At 42.8% G+C, this 27,419-nt stretch overlaps 1 protein-coding gene across 2 annotated transcripts in view; it reads right to left on the bottom strand.

Annotated features, from left to right (window-relative positions):
- The window catches only part of TGFBR3 (transforming growth factor beta receptor 3), a 341,378-nt gene that overhangs the window by 127,817 nt on the left and 186,142 nt on the right, over positions 1-27,419 (bottom strand). For both annotated transcript variants that reach the window (XM_086953939.1, XM_086953940.1), the window contains exons 3-5: positions 27,256-27,393; positions 15,611-15,794; positions 732-900 (exon numbers count right to left, since the gene is read on the bottom strand). In XM_086953939.1, coding sequence (XP_086810065.1) covers positions 732-900; positions 15,611-15,794; positions 27,256-27,393 — 491 coding nt within the window. The remainder of the gene's footprint in view (positions 1-731; positions 901-15,610; positions 15,795-27,255; positions 27,394-27,419) is intronic.

Here is a 27,419-nt window from a genome sequence, read left to right as displayed (position 1 = left end):
GCTTACGTCAGCATCAGCCTACAAGAACTTCTATTGGAACAGTTTTCTAATCTCATACAGCATGGGTCCCTACTAACAATGCCATGCACCACTCTCTAAAGTGAGAAACCAGAACACTGACGATAACAGCACAACATAGGAAATAAACAAAATTAAAACAAATACAAAAAAACCTTGGGTGCTTGCATAATGGAGAAAATTAAACACAGCGCCCATATTCGTTAATTGTAAACACGAAATAATCAAATACGTTTGAAACACACAGAAATGCACGGTCAAACCAAGCAGAAAGTACAACATTGGGCTTCCTTAACCATAAATATTTTAGAGCATTTGAAATAACTCCAGACTTGGTCAATATGTGGTACTGCTTCAAAAGAAATATTGAATGCAAACAAAATATAAAATACATATTGTAAGAATGTAAAAGCAAAATAAGATATTTTCATATTAAAAAATATGTTTAAGTTATGGAACATGGAAAACTGTATAACATATAGAAAACTCCAGTATTGGACACGTTTTCTTCTATCAGAGATGCAGTAAAGCTGATCATTGCCAATCTTTAAAACATGATACAATACTATGCCATGTGCAATGTTAAGACAAGGTAGATTCAGATAAATGGAGGACCATAAACCAACAGGGCATGCTTTTCAGGATGTTAATGTGATTTCTTCATATGCACATGATATTTATAGAGTCAGTAACTAAATTAGTGTTCATATTACCTGTAGGGATTGGTATTTGGAGAAATTAACTCAATAATGTGGACTTCCTTTTCCTCTCCTGTGCTGGGAATATGACAGCCCTGAGAGGGCTGGGGTTGAACATATCCAGCAAGATAATTCAAAGATAGAAAGTTCTTTTCTATGTTGCATGTAGGAGGGAAAACTGGATCTAGAAGACAAATCGGAATATTTTAGTAAAACTAAATTGTACAAGTTCAAGGGTTTGATATTTCTACTAACTAATGCAATAACATCTTTCATATACAAAACAATAAAGTAATCAGCAAGGAATACAAAAGTCCTGACATCTGTGGCTCTTATATACCTTCTCTTTATTCAATGTACATCCACATAGATTCCGCAATACATGCAACATCCTGAGGAAGTCGATTATCTCCCATAACTCTACTTTTAGTTATAACTACCTCGCATGGGCAAATGCTTTCCAACTTGTATAACTTGACTTTTCTGGTTTGTACATGGCAGATTCAGATTTAGCACCACATGTATTAATTTAAAAACAACCTTTGTATAAAACCACATTCAAATGCTTTGTAATATATGTCAGTCTTTCTCTGGGATTTAAAATGTTCTCTGGACCGAAACAAGGTTTTCGGTTTTCATCCTTCCTTACCTTAACCAATCCCCACCACTTTCCCTGCCTTCTTTCCCCCTCCTGCAGCGGTGCTTTCTGCTTTCAGTCAACGTAGACAAGCAGCCTGCACAGCCTGGCCTGGAAGGCCTTTATGATATAGCAACAGTGGGTAACAAGTTTTGTTATCAACTATTTCTGCCTCATAGCCGTGAATTACCAGATTTATAATCTGGTGTAAACGATAGATCCTTTTCATGGAAGCCATGCATAAAGGAATCACAGTTTATTTAAATAGATGAAAAAACTGATGCTAACCAAAAATTAATACTATAGTTTGTAGTTCATGAATACAAAGCTTTAGGTCAATTCAAAATATATAAATATAGCGCCCATATCTTCCAAAGTGAGGCAATCAGCTCGATCTTGTCTGATGAACAAAGAGAAAAGTTAGAGAACTGAAGAAAACAAGGAGTTCACTGAGTGTGGAGGGAGGGCAAAGGGCAGTGTGCTATGCTGAAAAAAATGATATATTGCTTAATGGTCAAGATTTCCAATGTCAACGGCAACTACTTTGTCAATGTTTTGAGTAGGTTTTTAGTTAAATTGCAATTTAGGATTACAAAATGAATATGGATTTATAAAACTCACAGAATTTTTGGGACAAGCTTTCAAAGGGAAAACTGAACGGGAGTTACCTTTACCTAATATGGCAGCCCGTATTAAAACAATGATGGCTATTCAATGATAAACCTAACATTGAATCAAATTTTCTATGTGCATTAACAATGAACGATTTGGCAGTGAAATGTAGTAGAGATATGAATGAGTCGGCGCTAAGGCTAAAGACATGATCCATGTGTTGTTTAACCCTTTCGATGCTCATGACGAGCTCAGCTCGTCATGATGCACGGGTGAGCTGTGCTGATGACGAGCTGAGCTCGTCATGAAACAATGGGTGCCACAAAATCACAGCACAGGACGGGAAAACGCCTAGCAGCCAAGGTGTTAAATACGCACACAGTTTTTTATACACTGACCGCCTGAATCAATGTGGCATATATTGCAGGTCTTGTTCTCCTTCAGAGAGATGTCAGGGCTTAAGGCCAACCAAATATATCAAACCTCCTCCCTGACATTTGTAGTGCAATCTCTGCACTGCCTGTCACAAAAGACAATAATAACAACCAAGATTCATAAGGCCTTGCCAGGCCAAATATGAGGGCAGGAGAAAGGCATCCTTCAATGCTTTACGGTGGCATGGACAACAAACCTATGCTCCCTTGAGGTCCACGAGACACCACAGAAGTCAAGTTCTCTGCCTTGCCTCCATTTCACATCACCCCTCAGTCTCTCGCCACTGCAAGTGTCCACCTTCCTGGGATACAGGCCCACAGTACTGCGTGGCATCCTGATTTGAATGAAAAGCAGCAACAGGTTTCACTCTTGAAATACTTGCAGTCGAATGAGTACTAAGAATAATTTTAAAAATCTATTCTAGAGGGCTAAAAAATCCCCTTCGTGAGGGAATCTCTTGTCCTGCTCGAACAGCGAAATCATACCAACCAGAATCACACTGCTCTAATATCAGCAATACAACTGAGAATATCAAACCATAAAATATCATATAAACTCATCAGGGCAGGGGACGTTTATACCATAGAGTGCCATCAAGTAATCAACACGAGTCTATCTCTTAACAGGATGGGGGGACAGTTCCTCAAACTCAGCATGTTCCGGCATATTTCAATTGCATTATTGGTCCTGCCAAAACCACCACAATAAAAACAATTATAATTTGCTTTGATACAGTGTTCTATAGCTCACATCTGCTGTTTCAAAGCGCTCTAAATACCAGCTATTAGAGTTACCGTATTTAATAGTATTTTGTGATCGACCTTCAGAAGGAAGAGAGTCTTACCCACCATGACTTTTCCCAGAGAAGTAACCAGCATGGGAATTTGGTCCCGTTGTCTTGACTGTATTTGAATGAGGAGCCACGGGGTTGCACTCACTTCTCAAAAGATCAAACGTAACTCCTTGTGACTAGAAATATAAAAGGCAGGGTTGTTTTGAAACAGCACTGCTGAACAATTTGTAAGGCAGATCAGGAAGCGACACTAGTCAAAGTGAGTGGCAGCACCGGCTGGTTAGCAGCATGGCTCGACCTCCTGTGAGAAGGATTGGTAGGCCTGAGAAACAAGCCTGTGGCAGGCCTGCTGACAACTGAGAAAAACCAACAGCTCACCCTCCACACAGGCTGTTACTAGGAGCAGGAGGCAGGGACCACCACACTGTTTACAGCTAACTAAAAGAGTAGTTCATTGTGCTTGGATGCACCCCAGGCATGACTTCAACTAGTCTTCCACTCACCTCCAGGAACAGACCTTTACACTCATTTCAGATGCGTCAAAGGTACCCAATTGGCTACCGGCTATGTAGAATCATTGCTTGGTAGTGCACAATGCCAATACAGGACATGGATAGGCAAGCCCCTAAAATCTTACATGGTTACTCAAGTATGCATTGTTTAATTATCTGAATCAACCTATCCAGAGTGCAAGAGGATCCACCATCATATGTCAGATGCACTCGTTCTGGATAGGGAGACAGACTATTACCAATACTACTAAGACACACATGTATGTATGCAATAGCGCACTGATAATATAATATATTATACTATAATATAGTATAATATAATATATGCTCCAAATGTACAGCATTTTGATTCTTGTAAAAGCAGGTGAAATCCACTAATCTCTGAAACTGGTGAAGTAGCTCAGTGGGTTTTGCACCATCTGTAGTGTGCTCTGTGCAGCCTGTAGGCTGCAGGTTAAGATATGTGCAGGACCACTTCAGGTTTTGCTCCTTCATAGTAAATAAATGAAGTAACCTCAAGATTGAAATGTGTGATCAACTTTGAATGTAATAACATTTATTATAAAAGAGTTGGATACCTATGATTATTATTTTTAGTATTCAGAGAATGGATCCATGTTAGAGTTTCAGGCTATCACCGCCTACGTAAATTAATGATTTATACTTTTATGGTATATTTTCAGTAGATCATTCACACTAGAGACATTAAATAATGAGAAATCTTCACCCTTAATGGTCAACGGTAGTGGATTGAGATGTTTTTAGATCAAAACTTATTCTACAGGACTTGGGCACAAGCAAGACAAAAAAATCTTTAGCCACACTAATTCATCTGGCCATCGCAAGCCTGCAGTTCTCATGCAATGCATTTTTTTACACATATGCAGGAGCCATGATCTAAAGTAAACAAGCATTTGCAATGCAATAGGTCTCGCATTTCTTAAAGTTAGAGCTGTCTGTGTTGAAAATGACAATGTTTTTACTTATGTTTGTTTATTTTCAGTTGAGTAATTATGTTTACATAGCACTACTGCCATTGGTATAAAAAAGCAAAAGTAAAAAAACATTGTAATTTTTAACGCAAACAGCTCTAACTTTAACAAATGCGATACCTATTGCATTGCAAATGCTTGTTAAACGAAGTAGGGGAACCGCTTTTCTAAAATGAAAAAAGTATGGGCTCACCGTGCCCCTCAGACACCCCCCACCAAACACACTTCGAGCACTGATCTGTCTGTCGTTTTGTGCAAAGTATGCCATGCATATTGATCATAGAATGCAAAGCATTTTGATCACAGCAGGAATTTTGCAATTATCCTAACATCACTTTCCTATCAATCACAGCATGGCATTCGTACTGATCATATCAATGAGTAAATACCAACAGCACAGGGCTCTTTGATCCTTGCAAAGCATTGTAATCATCAGGGCGGAGAGCAGAATTGCGCCATTCTCGTGGTGCAAAGCACAACATTTCGAAATTGCCTTAGATTGTTGCATGAATTTTTATATTATTATATCACACAGTGATTATTGATCATAGCACGGAATACCGTTGCCTCAGTGACAAGTCTATTTATCACAGCATGTGATAATCACTCATTACGGAATTCATATGAAGCGCAGCGCTCTGTTCTCATTGACTCCTCTGTGGGTCATCACTGGCTGTAGCTGTTTATCTTATTGCTCCGAGAGGAGGCCTCTCATGGAGAACAGATAGCATGTTATACTCAGGTCAGTGACGTCATTATGAATATAAAACATTCTTATGCGGCATAGCATGGAACTATTCTAGTTCATAGTAGGGATATTTGATTGATCAGAGCAATGGCACTCCTACTGATCACAGTATGGTATTGTTATTGATTATGAAATTATATTATTATTAATTTAAGTCTTGGTTTTTTATCACCTTACCATTTTTTATTGTGATAGCAGGAAACTCTTGTTGGCCACAATAGTGCATTACCCCCAGGTCCCTACGTCCTCGACACCTTCCTTACAAAATAAGCCAGGAAGGTGTCGAGGACTACGGGACCCGGAGTAATGAAGATTACCGTAAGTAATAGGACATTACCCCCAGGTCCCTACGTCCTCGACACCTTCCTGGCTTATTTTGTAAGGAAGGTGTCGAGGACTACGGGACCCGGAGTAATGAAGATTACCGTAAGTAATAGGACATTTCTTATTAGTCATAGCATGGAATCCCCACTGGCGATGACACAATTTCAATCCATTAATTGTTTCATATTTTTTAGTACGACATTGTGTGCAGCACACGATTGCTATTGATTAAGAAATTGATTTGTTAATGCTCACACTATTCGCGTCAACTGAATTTTTAGTCAGTGCAACACTGAACACTGATAACAGCGCTTCATTCCGTTGACCATAATGCGGCAATATTTCTGATCAAGCGGTCATAGAATAAAACCCTATAGATCATAGCTTGACATTCTTATTATTCACAGCATGTTTTTTTCATGAGAGTGTGGCACTGTTGTGGTTCCTAGCATTAGTTTTTCTTTTATCATAGCATCAAATGTCATGAGTTGCAGGTTCGAGCTATTTGTAATAACAGGATCAACGCTGAGCTGATCTAATTATTGGAGTTTTATTGACTACAGTGTCAAACCCTTGCTAATCATTGCTTTGAATTACTGTTGACCAGAAGGATGAATTGTTTATTCATAAATTGCAATTTTTATTGACAATTGGATGGAATGTTAATTGCATGAAATTGATGCTGACCACAGAGTGGTTAATCGGGCATAGCATAGCATTCTTCCTGATCATGTCATGGGCGCCTATGGGTCCATTGATATTGGTAGTGGCTGCACGGGCTGAGCACACCACCGTGCTCTTACTATGCATGCAGCTGCAATCCTACTGATCACAGCCATGCCTTCTTATCGATTAGGCTGTGGCATGTTATCAATCACAGTCTGGCAATCTTGTGAAGGAAGGTGGGCTCTACTTACAGGTATGCTGTGAAGGGGCTCAGCCCGCCAGGTACCGCCGAGAGCCCTCGCTCTGAACAGTCCGAGCACACACGCATCCCGTCCTCCTCGTAGTGGCATCTCGGGGGGCACGCCGGGGCCGTCGCACCAGCGTCCTGCTCCATTGAGGGGCTCCTGATAACACCAACTGCAGCAAGCACGGGCCAGAGCAGGGCGGTGCAGTCCTTGATGGTGAGAGGTGTGTGCCTCAGTGCCTGCCCGCTGTCCTAAGGTGCAGAGTTCAACATGAGGCGCAGGAGGGAGCACAGCGTGAGGCGCAGGAGGGAGCATAGAGCGGACATGAGGGCGACGAGAAGACAGCACGAAGGAGCACATACTGAGGCTGGATAGAGCACTGCCCGAGAAAGACGGGAGGAGAGTCTCGAACAGGAGGGTGCAGCCTAGGCAGGAGGATTATTATTAACAGCAGATAGAGGGACTACTGCCTGGATTGCAGCACGTGCCAAGGCAAGAGTAAGCACTGTTCAGGATGGACGGAGGAGAAAGCACAGATGAGAACGGACTAGAGTAGTCCCAGACTGCAGGGAAACCAGAGAAGGGCACACTCTGAGGGAGAGGAGTCCAGCATAGGTGTGAGTACAGAGACAAACTGGTACACTTTTTTCTTTCCTACAACTTCCAGAATGCCCAAAAAAACAGCGGCAGTGAATGCGATCGTTATTGTAAAAAAAAAAAACACGCATGCGAATGGTGTGCACACGCGCGCCACAGCGAGCCATATGTTTTCAATTATCGCGCCCGTGTCGGGGCACGATAATTGAAACCACATGGGTTTTGGTGCACGTAACAGACACCAATAGGCCATGGGCGGAGCAATGCACCCGCCTTTGGCCTCTTGCGTGCTCTGTTTTAAAAAAGCACATGTACTCAAAGCCCAATAGCTGAAGTTAAAAGGAAAAGCACACACATGAGCGTGTGCGATTCCAGGATCCGTTTTCAAACCCCGGACAAAAGGGCTCTCGCCTGCGCAGGCATGCTGTGCACTGCAACACAGGGGCGAGCCCTAAAAATGGCCCATTGCAAAAATAAACATGGAATTTAAGCAGAAATTAAGCAGGGGTTGGCCTGCCAGTTCTTGCACTCCTGTCGGCTGGTTTTTAGGAATATGTGCACACCTGTACATGCGAAATGCCTTCATTCACAGTGAAAATAGCCAATGGGCTAAGTGGGCTGATCCAATTGCCCATGCTATTTGGTGAAGCAGACAGAAGAAAAATGTGAGTGCCACGCAAACAGACGAATGTATGAAGAGGGCTATGCAAAGGTCCTGTGAGTATCATCATCGTCACGGATTTTGTGGAAAACACTAGGTTGGCGAAACAGCTACAGCTGTCCCTTTGTGTCCTAATTGGCATGTAAAGTAGCAATTTCTATCTCTCCCCACCGAAATAGGAGCCGGCAGGTCGTTTTCAAACTCCACAAAACTACCACAACATTAGTGAATCAAAAGCATCTGTCCCGTCTTTACGCTGGCAGAGGAGTTGTATGACTGACTCCTAAAGGGAGGCACGTGGTATTGTCCCCAACTCTCTCATTGACAGGCCAAAGTGTGGTGTCCCATGTTTGTTCCATAGCTAGTATGACCCTTAGTAAAAGGATAATTCACTGTGAAGTCTTGAACGGGAGGTGTTGGGTGTCTACCATCAGGCGCCAAAGCAACAGGTTGAAGACAAACATTCCTGCTCCTCCTCAAGGTTCCCACAGTGTGTGGTTTGCACCACTTTTGCAATGTGAGGTCCTAAAGAATCAGGAGATTTCAATATGCAAAGCTCGCTCCACCTACTCTCTAGAATGTTCCTCGTGTACTAAAGTAAGCGAGGGGTGTACGTGAGCATTGGCAGAAGAAAGAAATACAAGCGATACGTAACCTTCCAGGTTATCCTTTTGTAAAGTACACCCGCTAAATTGTATTTTTTCACAAAGTAAGTATCTAGTGGTTATGTCACTGAGATCACCTTCATACAGGGTGTTTTTGGGGCAATGTAAGGTTTGGTAGTGATATCCGGTGGCATCAAAAGGGGGTGCTAGATTGAGCCCAAAAGAAGCACATGATGACCAGTCTCACTGCCCTGATGTGGGGCAAAGGTTCACGTAGGGATCAAGCAAAAATGCTTCTAAAGGTATTGCTTCGGAAATATATCTATGCACAAAGCCTCGGCACATACTGTAGCAAAACTTCCCTCAAAAAGAACATTATTGCTAATTTTGTTCTAAAACAATGCGTTGTGTGAGTCAAACAGTAACATCAGGATTCCCGGAAGCCCTCTGAAACACAATCCCAGCGAGGAGCTTTGGAGGAGATGCGCAAACATGACCTGTCCTTCAGGGTCTGAATTCCAGACAACGCTGCCTTTAATCTAAGGCCTAACTCTGATTACATCTCTTTTACAAGAGCACAAAGACGTGCTTCATCGAGGTCGGGGACGCAGTGCAGGCTAATTAATACTACTTGCATCAGCAACGTAGCACCACTCCCCATGCATTCCTCCCAGGAACACATGCAGTTAAGAGGAGCGCCCCATAAACCCATCAAGGCAGATTTACAGTAATATGTTTGTGCTTACTAGTAGGGCATTTCTTTGCATAGGGTGCAAAAGGCAATTGATAGGATATACCTTTTTTTCACAGATTCATTCACATTTAATAACAAAGACTGGATCGTTTTTTATGTGTAAAGGAGTCGCTTAAGCAAACAGTGCTTATATTTTTTTTATCTAATTTGAATAATTTTATTTTAAATTAGGTAGACATGTGGTAAAAGAGGGGCACACAACTACAAACAATGAGGTTACGCAAAGAATTTTAAGAGTTCTCATAAACTAAAGAAGCAAGTGTTCTTGTGCGTAGACCGGAAACACAGAAAGAGAAGGAGCAGAACATATATGAAAAAGAACATCACTCCACAGCTGAGGAGCAAGAAACATAAATGAGTTACATCAGAAAATGGTGCAGAGGCTAAAACAAGATGAAGTAGGAAGCAGAACATGAAGATGGATAAGAAAAGTGAAGTAGAGAGAGGCTAAGCCAACACATTTAAAGACAAGCATTGGCATGACCAACAGGTCTCGCCTTTGGGACCTTATAAGTGTTTAGCCATGCAACACATTATCCTAGGTGCTGTGCCGCCAGGGATTGAAGAGCTATACGGTTACTACACACTGGGTTATGCAGTCTGATTTTCAAAAGTGCCATTGGTGCAAAACCCCTGGGACAAAAGTAATGATAATGGTAATAAGCTCGTTCATATAATTTAGCAGTCACAAATCAGCATTAAATATATTTTGGAAATTCAACCATTTTTCTCCAAAGATGAGCTCATGAGATCTGAAAATACACACACTTTTGTCTAGAATATACAATGATGGTATACATATGTTAATTTTAAGGAAAAAAGGTTCTCATTTAGAAGGCTGGGGGTGCACACAGGAGAGCTACTTGCAAGTAGCTGGAGCACTACCAGTAGCTCACGGGATACTCGTTGGAGAAGCCTGCAGTAGACACTCTGATCTGACTAGGAGTTTAAAAACAATTCATAGTGAAAAAGCTAACATAACCTCCTGTACCAACAAAACTGACAGATGATTTGACTCTGGCGCGTAGGCTTCGGTCGACGGCACAGCACAAATACCATATAGATTAAATAAATAAAACTAGGGCCTAAATTACTTGGCTTAAGACTGGGAAAACGACAGTACTTAAAAACGATAAACGTGTGGCTCAAAAACGAAAGCATACCTGTCCCCTCAGATCTAAAGAAGTACAATCGAGGTTTTCGTTCATGTCTTGTGTATATCTTAACCCAATCCATATGTAGTACAAGCAGTACGAGTAAACAACAACCACCTCCAACAGAACAAAGAAAGCTGACTACACAGCCACAGCCCGTGGAGGGAGTTTTGGTGGGGCGGAGAGGCGGGCGGGGAGGGGCAGGGTGGGGGGTGCTAAAAACTGGAGTATGGATAATTGAAGGTAAGTAAACAATTTAATTAATTAAACAAATTTCATAGCGTGCTCTGCATCGCAAAATGCGATGCAGGTTGCGCTACGAAATTCGTTTTATTAATTAAATTGTTTACTTACCTTCAATTATCCATACTCCAGTTTTTAGCACCCCCCACCGTGCCTCTCCCCCGCCCCGCTTCTCGGCCCCACCGAAACTCCCTCCACGGGCCGTGGCTGTGACTACAGTCTGGGACTGAATCATTGAGTCGTAACTTGGGACACCGATCAGTTAAAAACCTATATAAACTTGAGTTATTCGAGTTCATTTTCCTTGGAAAAACGAAGCCACTGTCATTTTCTAGCATTTATAGACTCCTCTACAGATCTAGTTGCGGATTTGCCTTAAGTTCAATGGTCAGGTTATATTTTGCCAAAAGTGTGAATAGATGTGCACCACGCCGCCGTGGAGGAGCCCCATGTAAACACAGATCATTCTATAGCAAATGGTGAGGGGCTGAGACTTGGAAATCTCTAATATCAGAAAATAAACTATTGGCAAACATGATACCTTCGGGATATATTACATCATTTTCAACCAGGACTCCTGACGCTGTTCAGCCAAGGTCAAGGCTTATGAGCAATTGTAGGGCCATTGTAGACCAAGGAAAATATAATAATATCAAAAAAGCATAAACATCCACCGGAGCCCCATGGTGCCTCTGTTTTCTTTTACTGCTACCTTCCACACACTGGATTCATATGTACAAGATGCACATCTATCTACGGAACATCCTTGAATCCAACCTAATATTTGTTGTCCATTAGTGATTTTTTACAACTGCTATGTCAGTAATTTCAGCCCTTCCGGGTCGCAAGACAGCCAATCCTGTGGCTAAACACATTCTGATAGCTTTATGGGAGTGGGCAGGACAGGTAGTGGTCTGGGATTGGAGCCTGTGCGGAACCTCAGCCAACCCTAGTCCCTGCATAATATTCTGAAATGCTGAGAGAGGGGGTAAAATTGAATGAGAACGTGGGTGGCGAGGAGATTATTATTCTGCGATTGCCTTTAACAAAATAATAAATGATGATTAAAAAAAATACTCTGTCGCTGCCAATACATGTGTGATTCAAACTTCAGGGGGTGTGGCCTCCAAGGAGACTCCTCTCTGTGGCTGCTGGGATTGGAGTGGCGCCCCTAATCTGACGGTTGTGGGAAAGACTTCCTGTTTATCCATAACTCAACCCTCTATAGCTAAAGGGCCGCCGCGGAACATGAATATGATGGGACATTGGGTCTCAAAAATTAAAGTACGTTGGCAAGGGCCAACAAGCATGCAGATTTAAAGAAAGGAGCATTGCTTCCATGGCGTGGAGAAATAAAGGGGCATGGTCTCCCAAAGTGGCCCCAGGCAGAAAGATGAAGCGCAGCGTCAGTGAAGCTGGTGCCGCGCTGATCAAGAGAAACACACAAACACTTGGTTCAAGAGCGACATGGACGTCTGAGTTTACATTTTCGTGAGAGATGGTTTGTGCACTGTGGGTACGTAGGTGCAGTAAACATGAGCTCCACGCTTGAGCGCAGACTACTCTCTAGACACACAGAGCAGCAGAGTGTCAGAAGCAAAAGCAAACTGTGCAAGCAAGAGCAGGATAATATTCCCCACTGATGCACAACCCGACATAAACACAGTGAAACACCCCAGTGTGCTCATACTTTGTCGGTTACCCACGGCACCGTAGCTGAACACGCACCCACAGTGTAACACAAGCAGGAAAGAAATAAAAAAATTGTCCTCCAAAAAACAGAAAAAAAAAACCAAAGAATAATGATACAGTACTTGGTCCATGCTTCAGTGGGAGGAAACAAAGACAAAAGGAGGGACAAAGAGCCAGGACTGACCACTAGCAAGCACGTTTTTTTAAAGGGCACTGAAACAAACATATGAAAAGCAGTGAGCGGAGTTTAAGCTCACACGGAAGTTTATACTAAAGTATATACAAGAGGTTGAAAGCTCGACCTAATGAATCTAGAGTTCAAATGAAGAGGAAGTGAATGAAGAATAAGAATGTGAGGGGCTAGGAAAGCTGTGGAATGAAGGTTAAACATGAGGCAGGGTGAAAGAGAGCAGACAGGACGTATACAAAATAACATAGAGCAGTAATCCATACGTGAGACAATACGAGTGAACATTAGAGTTTTTGTGGCCTGAAATGAAAGAAAAAGGCAAGTATTGTAAATGCAATAAAGGTGGTAGAGGAAAGTGAGGGAAACAGTAGAAATGTGCAAAGAGAATGAGGGCTGAAGAGGAATATGGCTCCAAGATTCTGGGAAGAGAAAGAGGTAGATGAGAAAGACGTCTGATGAATGGGGTGAGGAATGAGCAGATGAAACAGCAAAGAAAATAATCTATCTTTTGGATGCATAAATCAGAAGTGAATTGCAGATAGCAAGATGAGATAGACTCAAGAAAATAGAAAAGAGATGAACAGCAGCAAGACATCATTATAACATGATAGGAAAGACTGAGAGGAGCAATTATCTTAACCCCTTCCACGCTCATGACGAGCTGGGCTCGTCATGGTGTAGCCTCCTCGCACGCTCATGACGAGCCCAGCTCGTCATGTAACATGGGTTTTAGAAAATCTCAGCATACGGCCGTAATTACTATCGCGCCCATGAGTAGCAGTGTAGATGGAGAAGAGAAGCTGGCACACGACAACTACAGAGGGACATCAGAGACAAGATTAAAAGGCGAGGATGAAGAGTGAGCAGAAAGTGTGAAATGAAAAGAACTTTATTTATTTATTCATTTATTTGTTTGTTTCTTTATTTTGGCTCAACAAGACCATTTCGGCCACAACTGCTTTTCATTGCCACAGACTCAGTAAAAGGTGGCTTGAGATTGATAACATACGTAGAAAATGCTGCTAGCAATAGATTCCTGATAAAGATCATGCCAGAATGCAGGAAATGTAGAAGGAGAGACAGAAATAGCATTTCCAGAAATACAAAAGAAGACAGAGTGGAGAACAATTCTTTCATTAACAAAACTATATTATGAGTGACATAAGTTTAGAACAAGCATTGGCAACGCGAACAGATCTGGCAGTGGCTGTCAGCTTATTGATTTTGTCAATTATTGTTTTGTTTTATCCTGGATTGAGTAAAACTTTATTTAAAGGAGCTGCCAGGCCCTCGCAATTTAAGAAAAATGAACATTGGGTCAAAGCAAAATATGGGTTGGCCTCAAGAAGTATACTTTGCCATAGTAGTCCCTGGTATTTAAGAGAACTACTCTGAGTGTGTGTGCTTTTTTTAAAATTCTTTTTATTGAGAGATTCAACAGACAATAAAAAAGTACAACCAAAACAGTGCAGTGCAATGCAGCCATCAATATTTCCAATAATCGCAGCATACAGTACAGAAACAAGTCAAGGCACAGAGTCTACAGTACAGAAAGCATGTATCCTTTTTCCACATGATTAGTTTCTTAAATATCTTTGTTGTCGGCACCAAGGAGGGAGAGACACTGACGGGAGTGCATATCAGACTTCTACTCTCATTCCAGGGGCCCCAGATTTTTGTCCATTTATGCAGGTAACCTCTACTCTTGTAAACAACCCTCTCCGCTTGCATGCAGCACTCCATATCCAACTCCCATTCAGTATATCTGGGCTAGATTCCTCCTTTCCATGTTCTAGCTATGTTGTGCTTTGCCACCATGTAGCCCTAAGTAACCCACAGCTTCTCAGTACGTGACAGATCCATGGCCTCCAAGATAGGGGAGGCATCTATAGGTGTTCTACTTATCCGGGACATACCAGCTATATCTTTTCCACAGTACCTCTGGAGGATCAGGCAATTCCACCATTGATGTATGCAGGTACCCATTGACCACACCCTCGGGGACAGGCAGGGGAGTCCAGTACGCCCATTTTGACCAGCACTGAGCTAGTGTAATAAGCCCAATGTAACAGTTTAAGTTGGATAAGTTTAAATCTAGAGCGGATCGCCACCTCGTCATAGGAGGCAAGTGTGTGTGCTTTTTGTTAACAAGCAGAATGAGGTTACTCACAGATAAGTTAGTCAATGACTTAAGTGGGCGGACCCATTGTTGCATGCTGTATGCAGTGTCATATATATTAATTTAATAAAGTCAAAAGGTGTTGGCCAACGCCAGACAGAAAAAAGCCATATTTTCAGGTCTGATCTGTCACTATTTCACTTCCATTCACTTAAAGCAGTCACTTAATTACCAAGCCTAAAAGGAAACCCTAGATGTTTTTTTTAATAACGGTCCCTTCCTCAAACTCACCACGACCGTTCTTCTTCACGACCTGTGAGGTTTTAAAAGTGCAACTATAAACCTTTTCTCTGACACTTTCAAATTACTTTTTACACCACTCCAAGTCTAAAGAAAATAACAGAGAGCCCTTTTGAGGTTGCGAGATTATTGACTTTATTTACATAAAAATAAATAGCAGTTGTGAAATAAAAAAGGAAACAAACAGGTCTAAATAGGCAGCTTCAATACCCTCTTAAGTGCTGTGAAAAGTACCTAGCTTCAGCATAAAAGCCCCCCCAGTGCACACAGGGAATTGAAATGGGGAAATGGTTACTATGGAGTTTTCCTCACAACAGTATGGAAACGTGGATTGAATATGGTTTATATCTCTCACTCTAATATGGATACCAATAAATCTTTTTTTTAACACGTGCACACAAGGGGGTATTCACTTACACACAGAGCATAAAAATTACACATAAGGTAAAATATTACTTTCCTCTAAACATCACATTACCCGTGAAATACATACTCTAATTTATGGCAACGCTGCCATTTTGACTCGAGAAGAGAAACTTCAACAGCACAGAATGTTACATGCATGTATACATGCGCGCAAACATTTCCTCAATGTATTTTTGGGCTGAAACTTACCTTCCCCGAGTTTGATGTAAATGTTTCTCGACAATTTGAACTCGGTGAATGAGGTCACTGCGCCATATTGCCTTTTAGCCCAATGCAAGAGATGTTCGTTTCCCTGCGGGAGATGTTTCTCCTCTGTGTGTGCTGTCAGCGAGAAATTGCCTGCCTCAAAATGAACAACAGAACCCGAAGACACCTGATGGAACATAAAAACAATTCTTAATGAGGAAAGGTTGTGGAACTAAAACTATTTCAAAAAAATTAATAAATGTCAACTATATGAGTAGGGTTGGACCAGGGGTGTAGCTGCAGGGGAGTTTTTTGGGGTGTTACAGCCCCTAACAAAATGCCCTATTTAAGAGATTGTCGAGTACAGGGTCTTTCAGTCGGGCACGCTAAGGTGTCTGCTGGATTGCACCTGGGATTTTTAAATACTCACTCAGACAAAAACACACACACACACACACATCTCTGTTATGAAGGTCTGAAAACATGGTTATTTTACAAAATACTGTGTTTTAGGTAGGCCTCAGGTTCCACACTTCTTTCCCTTTCCACTGGCCCTTAAGTCCCCTCATGTGTTGCTTCCCATGCAATTGATGACTATGATGTGCCAGCGTGATTGTATTGGTAAATCTGAAGCTCTCACCGCTCCCCCAATCCTACTGACCAAGCTACGCCCCTGGGTTTGACAGCCTCACTTGGTAGACCTTTCAGTACCATCTTCACTCGCAGTAATCAGCTTGGAAAGCTCAATCTATTGTGTGAAGTCAGGTGCCCAGATGATGTGGAGCTCTTTGTAAATGCAAGTCTGAGTCAAACGCAGAAGCATGTACATGCATATTAACCCCTTCGACGTTCATGACAGAACGGTTCTGTCATCAGCTTCGGTTGGGCTGTGCTGATGACGGAACCGTTCCGTCACGACCACGCCCGTTTTTCGAACCTTCAGCACAGCGTGAAAATTCGCACCGCGCTGAAGGTGTTAATCACCTTTCACAACAGAAGAAATCAGGACACGGGAAACCTACCGAAAATGCTACCCACACCATCCACTCTCCTTTTTTAAACATTCACTAGAGTTTAAATGCTTCCATGAGACTTAACAAGACAATAAACCATCAGGAAAGTACTTCCGCTCAACAGCCTATAAGTCGGGCAGTTGAAAAATAACTGAAAATGATGAGAAGCCTTCAAAATATCATGGAATAAGCTAAATCGTTAGCGAATACAAATCCGAACAGCAGACTCACATTCAAGTCCATTTTTGGCAAACTTCTTATGTGAGACTAAATGTGCCTTCTGGGAAGGATGATCCTGCATTAAGACACTGCACTCAAAGCCTTCCCACTGGGAGTAAAGCATCGCGTCAGGATTACAGGGAAAATAACAGCACTTAAGAAAGTCAATGAAGAAACCACAGGAGTTGTGGGTTGAAGGGTGTTTAAGGGCACACTGAGCATAAGAGTGAGTGATTAGTGTTCATACATAAATAAAAGAGTAGATACAGAAAGGTCAGTCCAATCTACTGTACGGTCATTGTCTATCGAGGTAAGCAAAAATGTCCAATGTGTGGCTCTTGTTATGATGGGAAATATACTTTAGTACCGGTCCTCCAAGATCTGTAACCTGCATGCAGGAGCAGAAAAGATAGACTGCACCCTCCAATGGAAATGGCCAAAAGTTGCCAAGACTGTTTACCCAACTGAACGATGTACTACCATGCTGGCTAGATAGATTACTGGCAAAATGGCGTCAGTTCTGGTGGTGGGCATGAATCAGTACAAAATGTGCTGTTCTCTGACAAGAAAAGAGACCCTGAATGCACAGCAGCTCAACTGGTTTATTAAATGAAGAGATCTTCATAACATGGTATCCCTATAAACAGCTACCATCCTTGCCCCTCTTTCCTTTTGCAACAATTTTTCATACATTCATCCAAAAATGTTTAACTGCATCAGACAAATACTTTTACTAAACAACATAATAAATGGAATCAGGGACCCAAGTCCTATTTTTTTATACGAATGTAAAACATGTAAAACACCGGACGCCCATCCTCCAATAAAAATAAGAAGTATATGTGAGAAGTTGGCCTGATATATGATGTCCACTATTCTAGTGGCCACCTTGCACCAGTTCAAACGACCCTTATTGATGGTAGGTTATAAAGTCAACCTTATAGAAAGCTATCCTAGTAGTAGCTGTGGAGAGCAGCCTTCAGGCTAAGACTTGGAGACGAGTTAAGCAAGTTGTTTTACTAATTATAATCTCTTGAATGATCAAATGAAAGCACACCACACAAGGTATATATCAAATATATATATGTATTTATTCTAAACACAACCCCTCTGCACTCTTTATGAGGTCAGAGGTAAAAGTACAATACAAGGAGCTTAATTAGCATACGATAAGTTGCACAGTATACGTTATGCCCTGGGGGCCTCACAAACCATAAACTAAAATAGTGGTATAAGAACCACGTGAGAGTTAGAAAGCAGTCCTATGGCCTGTGGAATCGCTGGGGCTGCCTAGAACCACCAAAGGTTAGGATGTAGGAGGCCCACAGGAGAAGCGTGCAGTGTCTAAACACAGCCGCGGGTTACCATTGGCTTTCTATGGAGAACGAACAACTTACAAACTTACAGTTTAAGGGTACTTCTAGATGAACTACGATGGAACACTTCGAGAGTCAAGACCCACGGGAGCACAGGAGTACTCGTGTTACCTCACCCAGGGAAGCCGGGTGCATAGGTGCCTTTTGGTGTCGGGTTTCGTTGTCGATTCTAATGGAGAGCTGTGAAGAAGTGCTGCAGGCGACCAGAGGAAAAGTGTCTGGGTGGATCCAAGGGTGGATCGGAGATGTGAAGAACCTGAAAGCAGAGGAGACAGAGTCTGGGTCACTAGCAAGTGATCAGGATGGCGATAGGAAGATGCCAGCCGATATCGGGGTGATTTTAGATGAGAAGGTGAAGCTTGTCTCTTCAGCCACAAGGACTAGGAGGTGTCGAAGATGACCAGGAGCTGGATTCAAGCTGTCCCACGAAGGATCTAGTTGACTGCAGTGTCGGTGTTTTACCCAACAAGCTTTGGCAAACGCAATCCACGCAGGATGTCGAGATGGGCTTCGGTGCAGAGCAGCAAGGTCTAAGGAACTCCCCTTTGGAGAGGATTTGGAGCAAGCCTGGAGCAACCAGGAAAGCTGAATAAAGGGAAAATTGGTCTTCGTGGGGGCTCACTAGCCGACGGACTAGGAACCGGGAAGACGCTTCGAGCTGAAATGCACAAAGCGGGCCCACTGGACACTTGTGGATTGTGGGCCTCTGAGCTTCGGTGCAGAAGGTGCTTGGGGCTGGGGCTTCAAGCACCCCAATGCACAACTTCGGAATACCTCTGGAAGTAGGTGCAGGTTGCAAAATGCAGGATGTCCAGGAGGTCCGGTCCCACGTTTCTCGTGTCTACTACAGGTCTCAGCCTTGCTGGGAGCGCAGGTCGATGACAGAGATGTCTGGAAGTCCATGTCCTGTATCGCAGATTCTTCGGGATCTAGCGAGAGCCTCGAAAATGCAGACCGGCAAAGATGCAGTTGGTGTCTGTTTGAACAGGGTGGTCACTCCTTGACCACAAGGGAAATTTCTTTCATCTTCCAGTCGATATGGAATGTCGAAGGTCCAAGATATATGTTGCAGAGTTTTGTCCAGGGTAATCTAAAGTCCTAGGGACTGGGGTTCTATACTTATAGTAAGTTTAGGGGTTGGACTAACTCTAAGGTCCCTCCTATGGGTGGACCTGGGGAGGGGGTGGTTACACCCCTTCCCCTTTGTCCAGTTTCGCGCCAGAGTTAGGGCTGAGCGCCCCAGCAGCCGGTTTGAACTGGGAAATGCATGGAGCACCTTGTGTGTCCCAGGCAGTGTCTGAAAAGCATTCGCTGAATGCAACCCTCCCTGCCCCAATACACTAAAGCCAATCTGGGGAGGTGCTAGCACAGCAGCAGGAGGGCAGACTTGTGTCTGTGGCAGCAGCATCCATTTTGTGATGCTGAGGCTCTGTTTAACTTTAACCAGGTTTAACATTAACTACATGTCTTCTCCCTCTAGAAAGGTGGAATGCTACCCCCACCACAAGAACTGGTGGGGGGGGTAATATTCCAAAGTGTTTGACACCTTACACAACATGTTTTGATAAAGCCAAACCAAAGTTAGCATTAACCGTGAGGATTAAAATGCATGTAAGAGTATATGGTATGGCTATATCATAGAACAGCTATAAGAAGATGGTTCCGAAAGCTGCAGAGGGGCTCAGCTCATGCTAGGGCACCCTCTCACACAAAACCAAGCACTCTGCCTCCAGGATTGTCAAGGCCTTCCATAGGAGTGACTTATAGGTTACTATGTGTCTATATACAAGGTAGATATGGGTATACTATATCTAAGTAAGGGGTGATTACACCACCTTACCCAGGCTGTAAGTACAGACCTGTGGTGTCAGTTTGGAAGGCTTACCAGGGGTGGCACAATACAGGCTGCAGCCCCTGGTAGACCTAGTGTGCACCTATGCCCCGGGTACCTAAGGTACCGTATACAGGGGCTCACAAGGGTGACCCAGTAAAAAATCTGGTATGTACCTAAAGTACATGGTATCGATTTAGAGAGAGTACAGCTAGGCTGTGGGCCTGATGAGCAGGGCCACAGCCATACTAAAGTCGAAAAACCAGTGAAACACAGCAAAAACGTGGGGGTAACCATAAGAAGCAGACCCTACTCTCCTACAGTATAAATAAGACACACAAAGAGCATAATGAAACGAGGAATAGATATTATTCCTTAGAAAGTACAAATACCTTCCCAACACAAGCCAATATTTTATAACCCAGATCTTGTAATGAAACAGTTGAATTTACTTGATTGAGTTCAATCGTGGCCCTCAAGCTATTCTCGACTCACGAGCATCCATTCACCAAGGCAAAATCAAGGTGGCAAATATATCCCAGGCTGGAAACAAATGCTCTGTAATATTTTAAGCTTTTCCCATAACGTGCAAAACAATGATTCTTTTCTAAAAAAAGAAGGTGTTTACTTCTGGGAAAGTCTGGAATCCTGATTGTGCCCAGGCACCTGCACCTGAGGTCCGAAGCGTGCAAAGATCACAGTCTCAGACAGTCCCACAACTATTTGTTGAGAAGAAGAACAAATTAAATTTTGACTTTACATTAACATATATACCTTGCAATTACAACCAGAACAATTTCCTGTCAAATAATATGTGCACTTTATGTGAATTCCTGGAAGCCTTCAGCCTTTACAGGTTCTCCCACTGACTGGCACTGAGCTTCCTCTTGCACCTCACTCTTATCCCAGCTGAGCGCTCAGCTAACATCTGGGCCCATTTAGCAAGTGATTGCAAATGGAGTCTCCTGATTTCCCGTAAAAACTAGTCGCAGGAAAAGAAATAGCTCTCTTATGTTTTTTTAGCAAGTGTTGGCAGCCAGCCAATATGTAAGCAAAGCATACAACTAAGGGCTTCATCGGGACACCGCAAGCAAATATTTAAACTATATTTTTGGAACACAGAAGGGTGTGAGACATAGTAGAAACGGTACACTCATGCATTCAATTTCTAGATGTATCCTGCCCATTGCACTGTTTAATGTAATCTGGTTACATGTTTTAATAAACAGTACAACAAACCTATATTTATCGTAGTTTTTCAAAATTCTTTGTACTTTTGCTTTCAAATAATGCACAATATTTTATCTCAATTATTCAGAAAACAGCACTGTCCTGAAGAAAGCTATGCATATTGTATTGTATTGTAATTGCATTTATATAGAACTTACTACCCCATATAAGGGGTAAAAGTGATTTTTCGGTGTGTAGCAGGCTACTTCGGAACCCATAAAGGATTAGTGATGAATTTGTATAATGAAAGTAATTTGAGTGGTGGATATGTTAATCAGTTATTTGGATTGAGAATGATAGTGGAGGGATAAAAGAGGGAAAAAATGTTTGCATTTATATGGCTCTTGTACCACTGATGGGGTGATGAAGTGCTTTCTTTTTTTACCGAGTAGTACGCTACTACGGAACCCATAAGGTGCCATCAAGCCAAGACCTCATGGTCATATGGCTCAATTCTCCATGCATGACATATGGAAACTTAGGCTGCTCGCCCAGGGCTCACCCAGCATCGAAAGCATGTCTGAAGAAGCAGTGCACCATGTTCTTTTAGGCACACTGATGATGTGCTAAGGGGGATGTTATATCCTGGCTTTTATGTATTCATGCAATCTCTTGCTCTGCCAGTGGAATGTTCATTGGATGATGTGCTACAGAATGTTGGGAGCCAGAGATGTCAGTTGAGAAGGGCTGAGCAGCACGCTGGTTGCTCCTGGTGGGGTCTTGTATTGGATTTAACTGGATGACTTGTAACTATCTACAAATAAACATCTAAAGATACTCTACATGTCTGGACTCAGTTACTACAATTTTTGGCGACGATCTTCAAAAGAACCTGCATCTATCACCTCTTCAAACTTCAAGCAAATCCAACTAAATACTTAACAGTAACTAAAGCTAAGCTTCTACCTTCAACTCATCCTTGACTCCAGCAGTTACCTCCCATCTCTACGGTGCACAACAATTTTTTTTGTCTTTACAGGAGATGTGTCACATGGGTTACAGTCTCATCCCTACCGTGCACAACATTTTTGCCTCTAATGAGGTGTTTCACATGGGTTGCATTCCCATTTAGTGCACAACAAATGACCTCCATTCGAGGTGTGTAGTATGGGTCACAATCCTATCACTGCAGTGTACGACATATTACCTCTATACAAGGTGTCTTGTTCTGGGTGTTCCCTTCACAACAATGCACAACAGTTTTAAGTTTTACCCTACTTAGGATGTGTTGTTTGGGTTTTAGTCCCTTCACAATAGTGCACAATATTTTAACGTGGTGTGCTTAATGAGTTTGGTCTCATCAGTTCAGTGCACAGTGTGCACCCGTTCACCACATGTTTATTACATTATTACCTTCACACAGGGTATTTGTTCTGAATACCAAGTGGTGATTTCCTCAAGTTTTATGTGTTTTGTTTACAGCTTTCAATTGGTATTCAATGTCATTATTTATTATATTGAGATTTTAGTTTAGTAGGAAGTATATATTTAAATTTTATCACTATTTCCTGTTACAGACCAGTTTTCCTTTTGACATCTCTTATTGGTGTCATCTGTGGATTCTGGATTCTATTCTTCTTTGTTCTTCTCTGTTTTTCTCTTACCGTTGTGTTCTTTTGTCCATTGAAGGTTTTCTTCTCCTACTCTTTGTTAGTGTCTGGTATGACTTGTCTCTTTCTATACATGCCTGGCCAGCAAGTATGTCTTGAGGTATTCGTTGGTGTTTTCTCTTTTTGTTCCTGTTGTGTTGGAAAGGAGGATGGTATTCTCACCTTTTGCCTTTCTTATTATCTGTTTTGATTTACTCTTTCTATTTCCTCTAACTTGGTTTTCCTTCTGTTTTGATTCAATGTTGTTTTATATATGAAAGGAAAGGGGATATGTTATATCCTGGCTTTTATGTATTCATGCAATCTCTTGCTCTGCCAGTGGAATGTTCATTGGATGATGTGCTACAGAATGTTGGGAGCCAGAGATGTCGGTTGAGAAGGGCTGAGCAGCATGCTGGCTGTTCCTGGTGGGGTCTGGTATTGGATTTAACTGGATGACTTGTAACTAACTACAAATAAACATCTAATGATCCTCTACACGTCTGGACTCAGTTACTATAGGGGAGTAGTAAACTCATGGTTTTATGCCAGAGCATTCATATTTTTATATAAATTGAGAGTCTCCCGATCCTGTATCTAAATCCTAAGGCTTGTAGTCAATATTTTTGAAGAACTGTGTGGTATAAGTAAGCATTTGGCGCCATTTTTAACAATGCTTTTTTGGGGCAGATTAAGGATTCCCCTCAAAGACTTCTAATTTACACATACTCTCTGCTCTCACCAAGATGGTGGGATAGAAGGCTAGTTGTAACTTATTTTCCAAGGGTGCTTTACTGCACCGTTTTGATGGTGATATGCTTAAACCTGAGCAGAACACCAGGAAAGTGGCACACAACAATTCACGGCTGGTTAAAGGCGGACACCTCAGTTTTCTGCTTCGGAATGACTTCCATGCAGTCGTGACAGGAATGATAACTCAAGCACGCAGTTGCCTAAATCGCTGCGTCACACTTTAGATTAAGCAGTTGTTGAAAGGAACTGCACTATATATGCAGATAACAATGTACCTGCATATTTGTGACTACGTAAAGTTTTTTTGTTCGCTGATATGGGAAGGCATTGGTTTGCGGGGCTCATCCGGGAGGTTCAAGAAGTTCATGGTAAACAGGCTAAGTAATCAGAATAAATGTGCTTCACAACACGATGCGAAGCATCATGTTTCCAAAACACTTTTAGCTGCTGCGGTTGGAGATGAAGTCAAAGAGGAGATATCTATAGGATTAAGTCCGGCAAGGTCCCTACTGACGCACATATCAAGGCCTCCTCTGTTATGGGGAGTTCTATTTGGTTAAGTAACACAGATTATTATCTGTAACACGCGTGACAAATTCTCTGAAGGTGAACATAATTGGAATTGTATCCGCCTTCTGAAAAGAAAACGCTAAGAGCTCCACATTTTAACACAATACGCTGTAAAAGAGGCCTTGCGTTTTGCCAGTGGAGCACGCCATAAAGAGATACTCATGTATAACCGAGTAATATGATTTTATTGCTTGAAGGACTAACACCACATTTTGGCAGCAGAGTTGGGATGCATGTACGTCATGACGTTTTTTTTTTTTTATTATTCGTCCTTGCGTAACCTCCGTCGGAACCTCGGACTGCCGGAGCAGATCACGCTCCGTCGTTGTCCTCGCGAAGATATTCGAGGCATGCTGTAACACAGCCCCACATTCTTCACCCGACCGTGACAGAGGCCTTCGGATCCTTCACCTCTTCAGCGCCAAGGTGTCTGGGAGTCTCCTCACAGTTTTTACACTGCGCTTCTTTAGACATGCCCAAGACTTGCAAAAGATTGTATAAGGTGACAAAAGCCAAGTTAAAGTCAGACAATAATTGGTCTAAAAACAGTGCACAGCCTGTGTTTAATTGATGGGGATGGAGCAATATTTTTCTGTCACTTTGCATCTATTCTTGCATCTTAAAGACTGCCTGCCTGACAAGCATACCTGTCAATTTCAAACCTCACAATGACTGACCAATAACATCTTCCGCTCTAGAAGTTTCCAGGAACCTTCACAGCAAGAAAGACTTATGCTAAAAAGTGCCAAGAATCAAGAAAGCAAGCCCTCCTCCAGACTTTCTAAGGGGTTTTCTTTCTGTAGCCTCTTCGGTGTTTGGGCCTGTGAAGGCCTTGAATGGTCTCTGGACAGAAGCCTTTCCGTGTTCACCCCCACCCTTAACCTTTCCTTGAACATAATACTCTTCTTTTCTCATTCTGTAGCCTAAACGCATTCCTTCTATAGAACCAATGGAAGTCTTTCTCTGGGTGTTTTAATGTTACCCACTCCAGTGCGTCATGATAGGTGGCTCCTAGAGACCATGTATGTGGGGCATCTGTTGTGTCCCTGGGTTGCTCCTCAGCTGCCTGGATGTATGCTGTATGTATATTGCCTGTTCCTGTTGGTTACTCCTCTGCCACTCCCTCACTGAGGCTACAGTTCATACACTGTGGCAGGGTGTATAATACCCATTCCTATAGCTTGCTCATCTGCTGCTCCTGTGGAAACCCCTCAGACGTATAGCATTGCTGATTAGAATGAACAATGCCATGTGCTGCTCCTCTGTCACTCGTCTGCGGACTCTGCATAGCACTTACTAGGACTGGCTACATAATGTCCGGGACATTGTCACTCCTGGCTATACTCCCCAGAGCAGGTAGTATGGATGCTTCTATAATGCAGCTCCTGTGAATTGTTTTCTGCTGTACCTCAGTGGAGTTCTCAGGCACATGCAACGTCCGACCATTTAATGCCCATTCATATGGGTTCCTCGACTATCGCTCCATGGTGACCAATCAGAGATATGCTATGGCTGGCACTATAATGCCCTTTTACTGTGAGATGCCACCTGCCATACAAGTGAGGACTCCTCAAAGCATGTACCATGGCCCGGGTGCACAATGCCCAGCATGTACTGATGTAAAGCGCTCTCATACCCTTGGGTCTAGCCAGCGCTATATAAAACTCTTAAATAAATAAATGTAGTTGATGGAAGGTTGCACCTCCTTTAATAAACCTTCACCTCTAGGCTCCCTGCTAAGCCTACATTCAGTGTGATTATTCTATATGATACAGACCCCTCCAGAGATGGTACATGTCTGCATGTGCATCCTCGGCCAGCCTCACTCTGTCTCCGCACTCATGCATATGCACAGCTACAAGATTGCTGCAACATAGTCTAAAAAGTTTCTCCCGTACAAGCATGACACCAAAACACATCCCCCAGGGGGCACACCACAATAAAACACTTTCTAGTCATCTATACATTTGCATCTAAGGGTTATGTGTTCAGCCTCGTACTTTTTTTCCATCACATTCACACACAGGTGCAGTCTCTGACCACAATAAGGTCCTTCCGTCAGCCATCCTGCTCGACACCAAAACCCTATCTATGCAGGACACATGACAGACACACCATCTTGCATCGATAGCCAGGGCCGGCTTTGATGCTAGTGGCCCCCGGTGTGACAATCCAGGCATCAGGCGTTTCCCCAGAAGGCTGGAAGGGCTGGGGCTGGTTTTGGAGCGATGGGGGCCAGTTTTGCAGAAGTGCTGCAATATCGGCCCCCAGTAACAAAAGCAGCAGTGCTGGGGACCGGCTAAGCAGCAGTGAGTTACACTTGCCCACTCGCCAACCCCCAGGACCTGATAAAATTGCCAGGCACTATTTGTGTTCTCAGTCCGGCCCTGGAAACAATCATTTTTGGCGCCCAACATCCCATGATCGCATCCTCGTATTCTCTCACTACCACCGGGCACAAGTGCCCCTGATCTCTCCAATCATAAGTTATTGCTAAACACAGCACCCTCCTCTTGCCTCCACCACAGGTCAGCGCCCAGTGCGGCCGCACCGGTCACACTGCCCTAAAGCGGGCCCTGTCAAAGGCACTCCCATGAGCAGAGTGCTGTCCATCCACAGATGAGCTTGAGCACCTTGACAATACAATACACAATACAGACACCGGCATGGCCGCCACCACATCATTTGTACAAACTGGTACTTAAGCAGACATAGGTTTCTAAACAGTAGTGCAGGCGTTTAACGCATTGAGCACTTTCCAGTCACCTGACATTATGATTTCCTAACATTACCTTAACGTTGCCGCACCAATTTATTGGTTGTTTTACCGGTAATTTTATAGCTGCAAGTGATCCTTTTAATTCATCCAATATAACAAGTAATTGGGCACTTTCTACAACCACCTTCCAATGGCAGGAAATTGCTCCCAGGAGCCCACAGTGAAGCGGGAAGCTTTGATATTCGTGCATCAAGTACAGACTTTTTTGGCCTTTTAAAACCAGCCCAATTAACCCCTTGCGGCGCGTGACAAATATTATATTATTTAGCAGGGACCTCTCATACTTACGAAGAAAAACCTCTGCACCCCCGACGCGAGCCGGTCTGTTTTCACTTTCCATATCAGGCTCCGAGGAGAATTCAGAACGAACACCACGGGCTTTTGATGAATGTGCACTGACGAAATAGGGTTCAAATGCAACGTGACCTAGAGAAAACGAAAAATGGAAAACA

The sequence above is a fragment of the Lissotriton vulgaris genome, chromosome 1_1 (assembly GCF_964263255.1).
Source record: "Lissotriton vulgaris chromosome 1_1, aLisVul1.2, whole genome shotgun sequence".
NCBI lineage: Eukaryota > Metazoa > Chordata > Amphibia > Caudata > Salamandridae > Lissotriton > Lissotriton vulgaris.
This window is presented reverse-complemented; position numbering and strand designations above follow the sequence as displayed.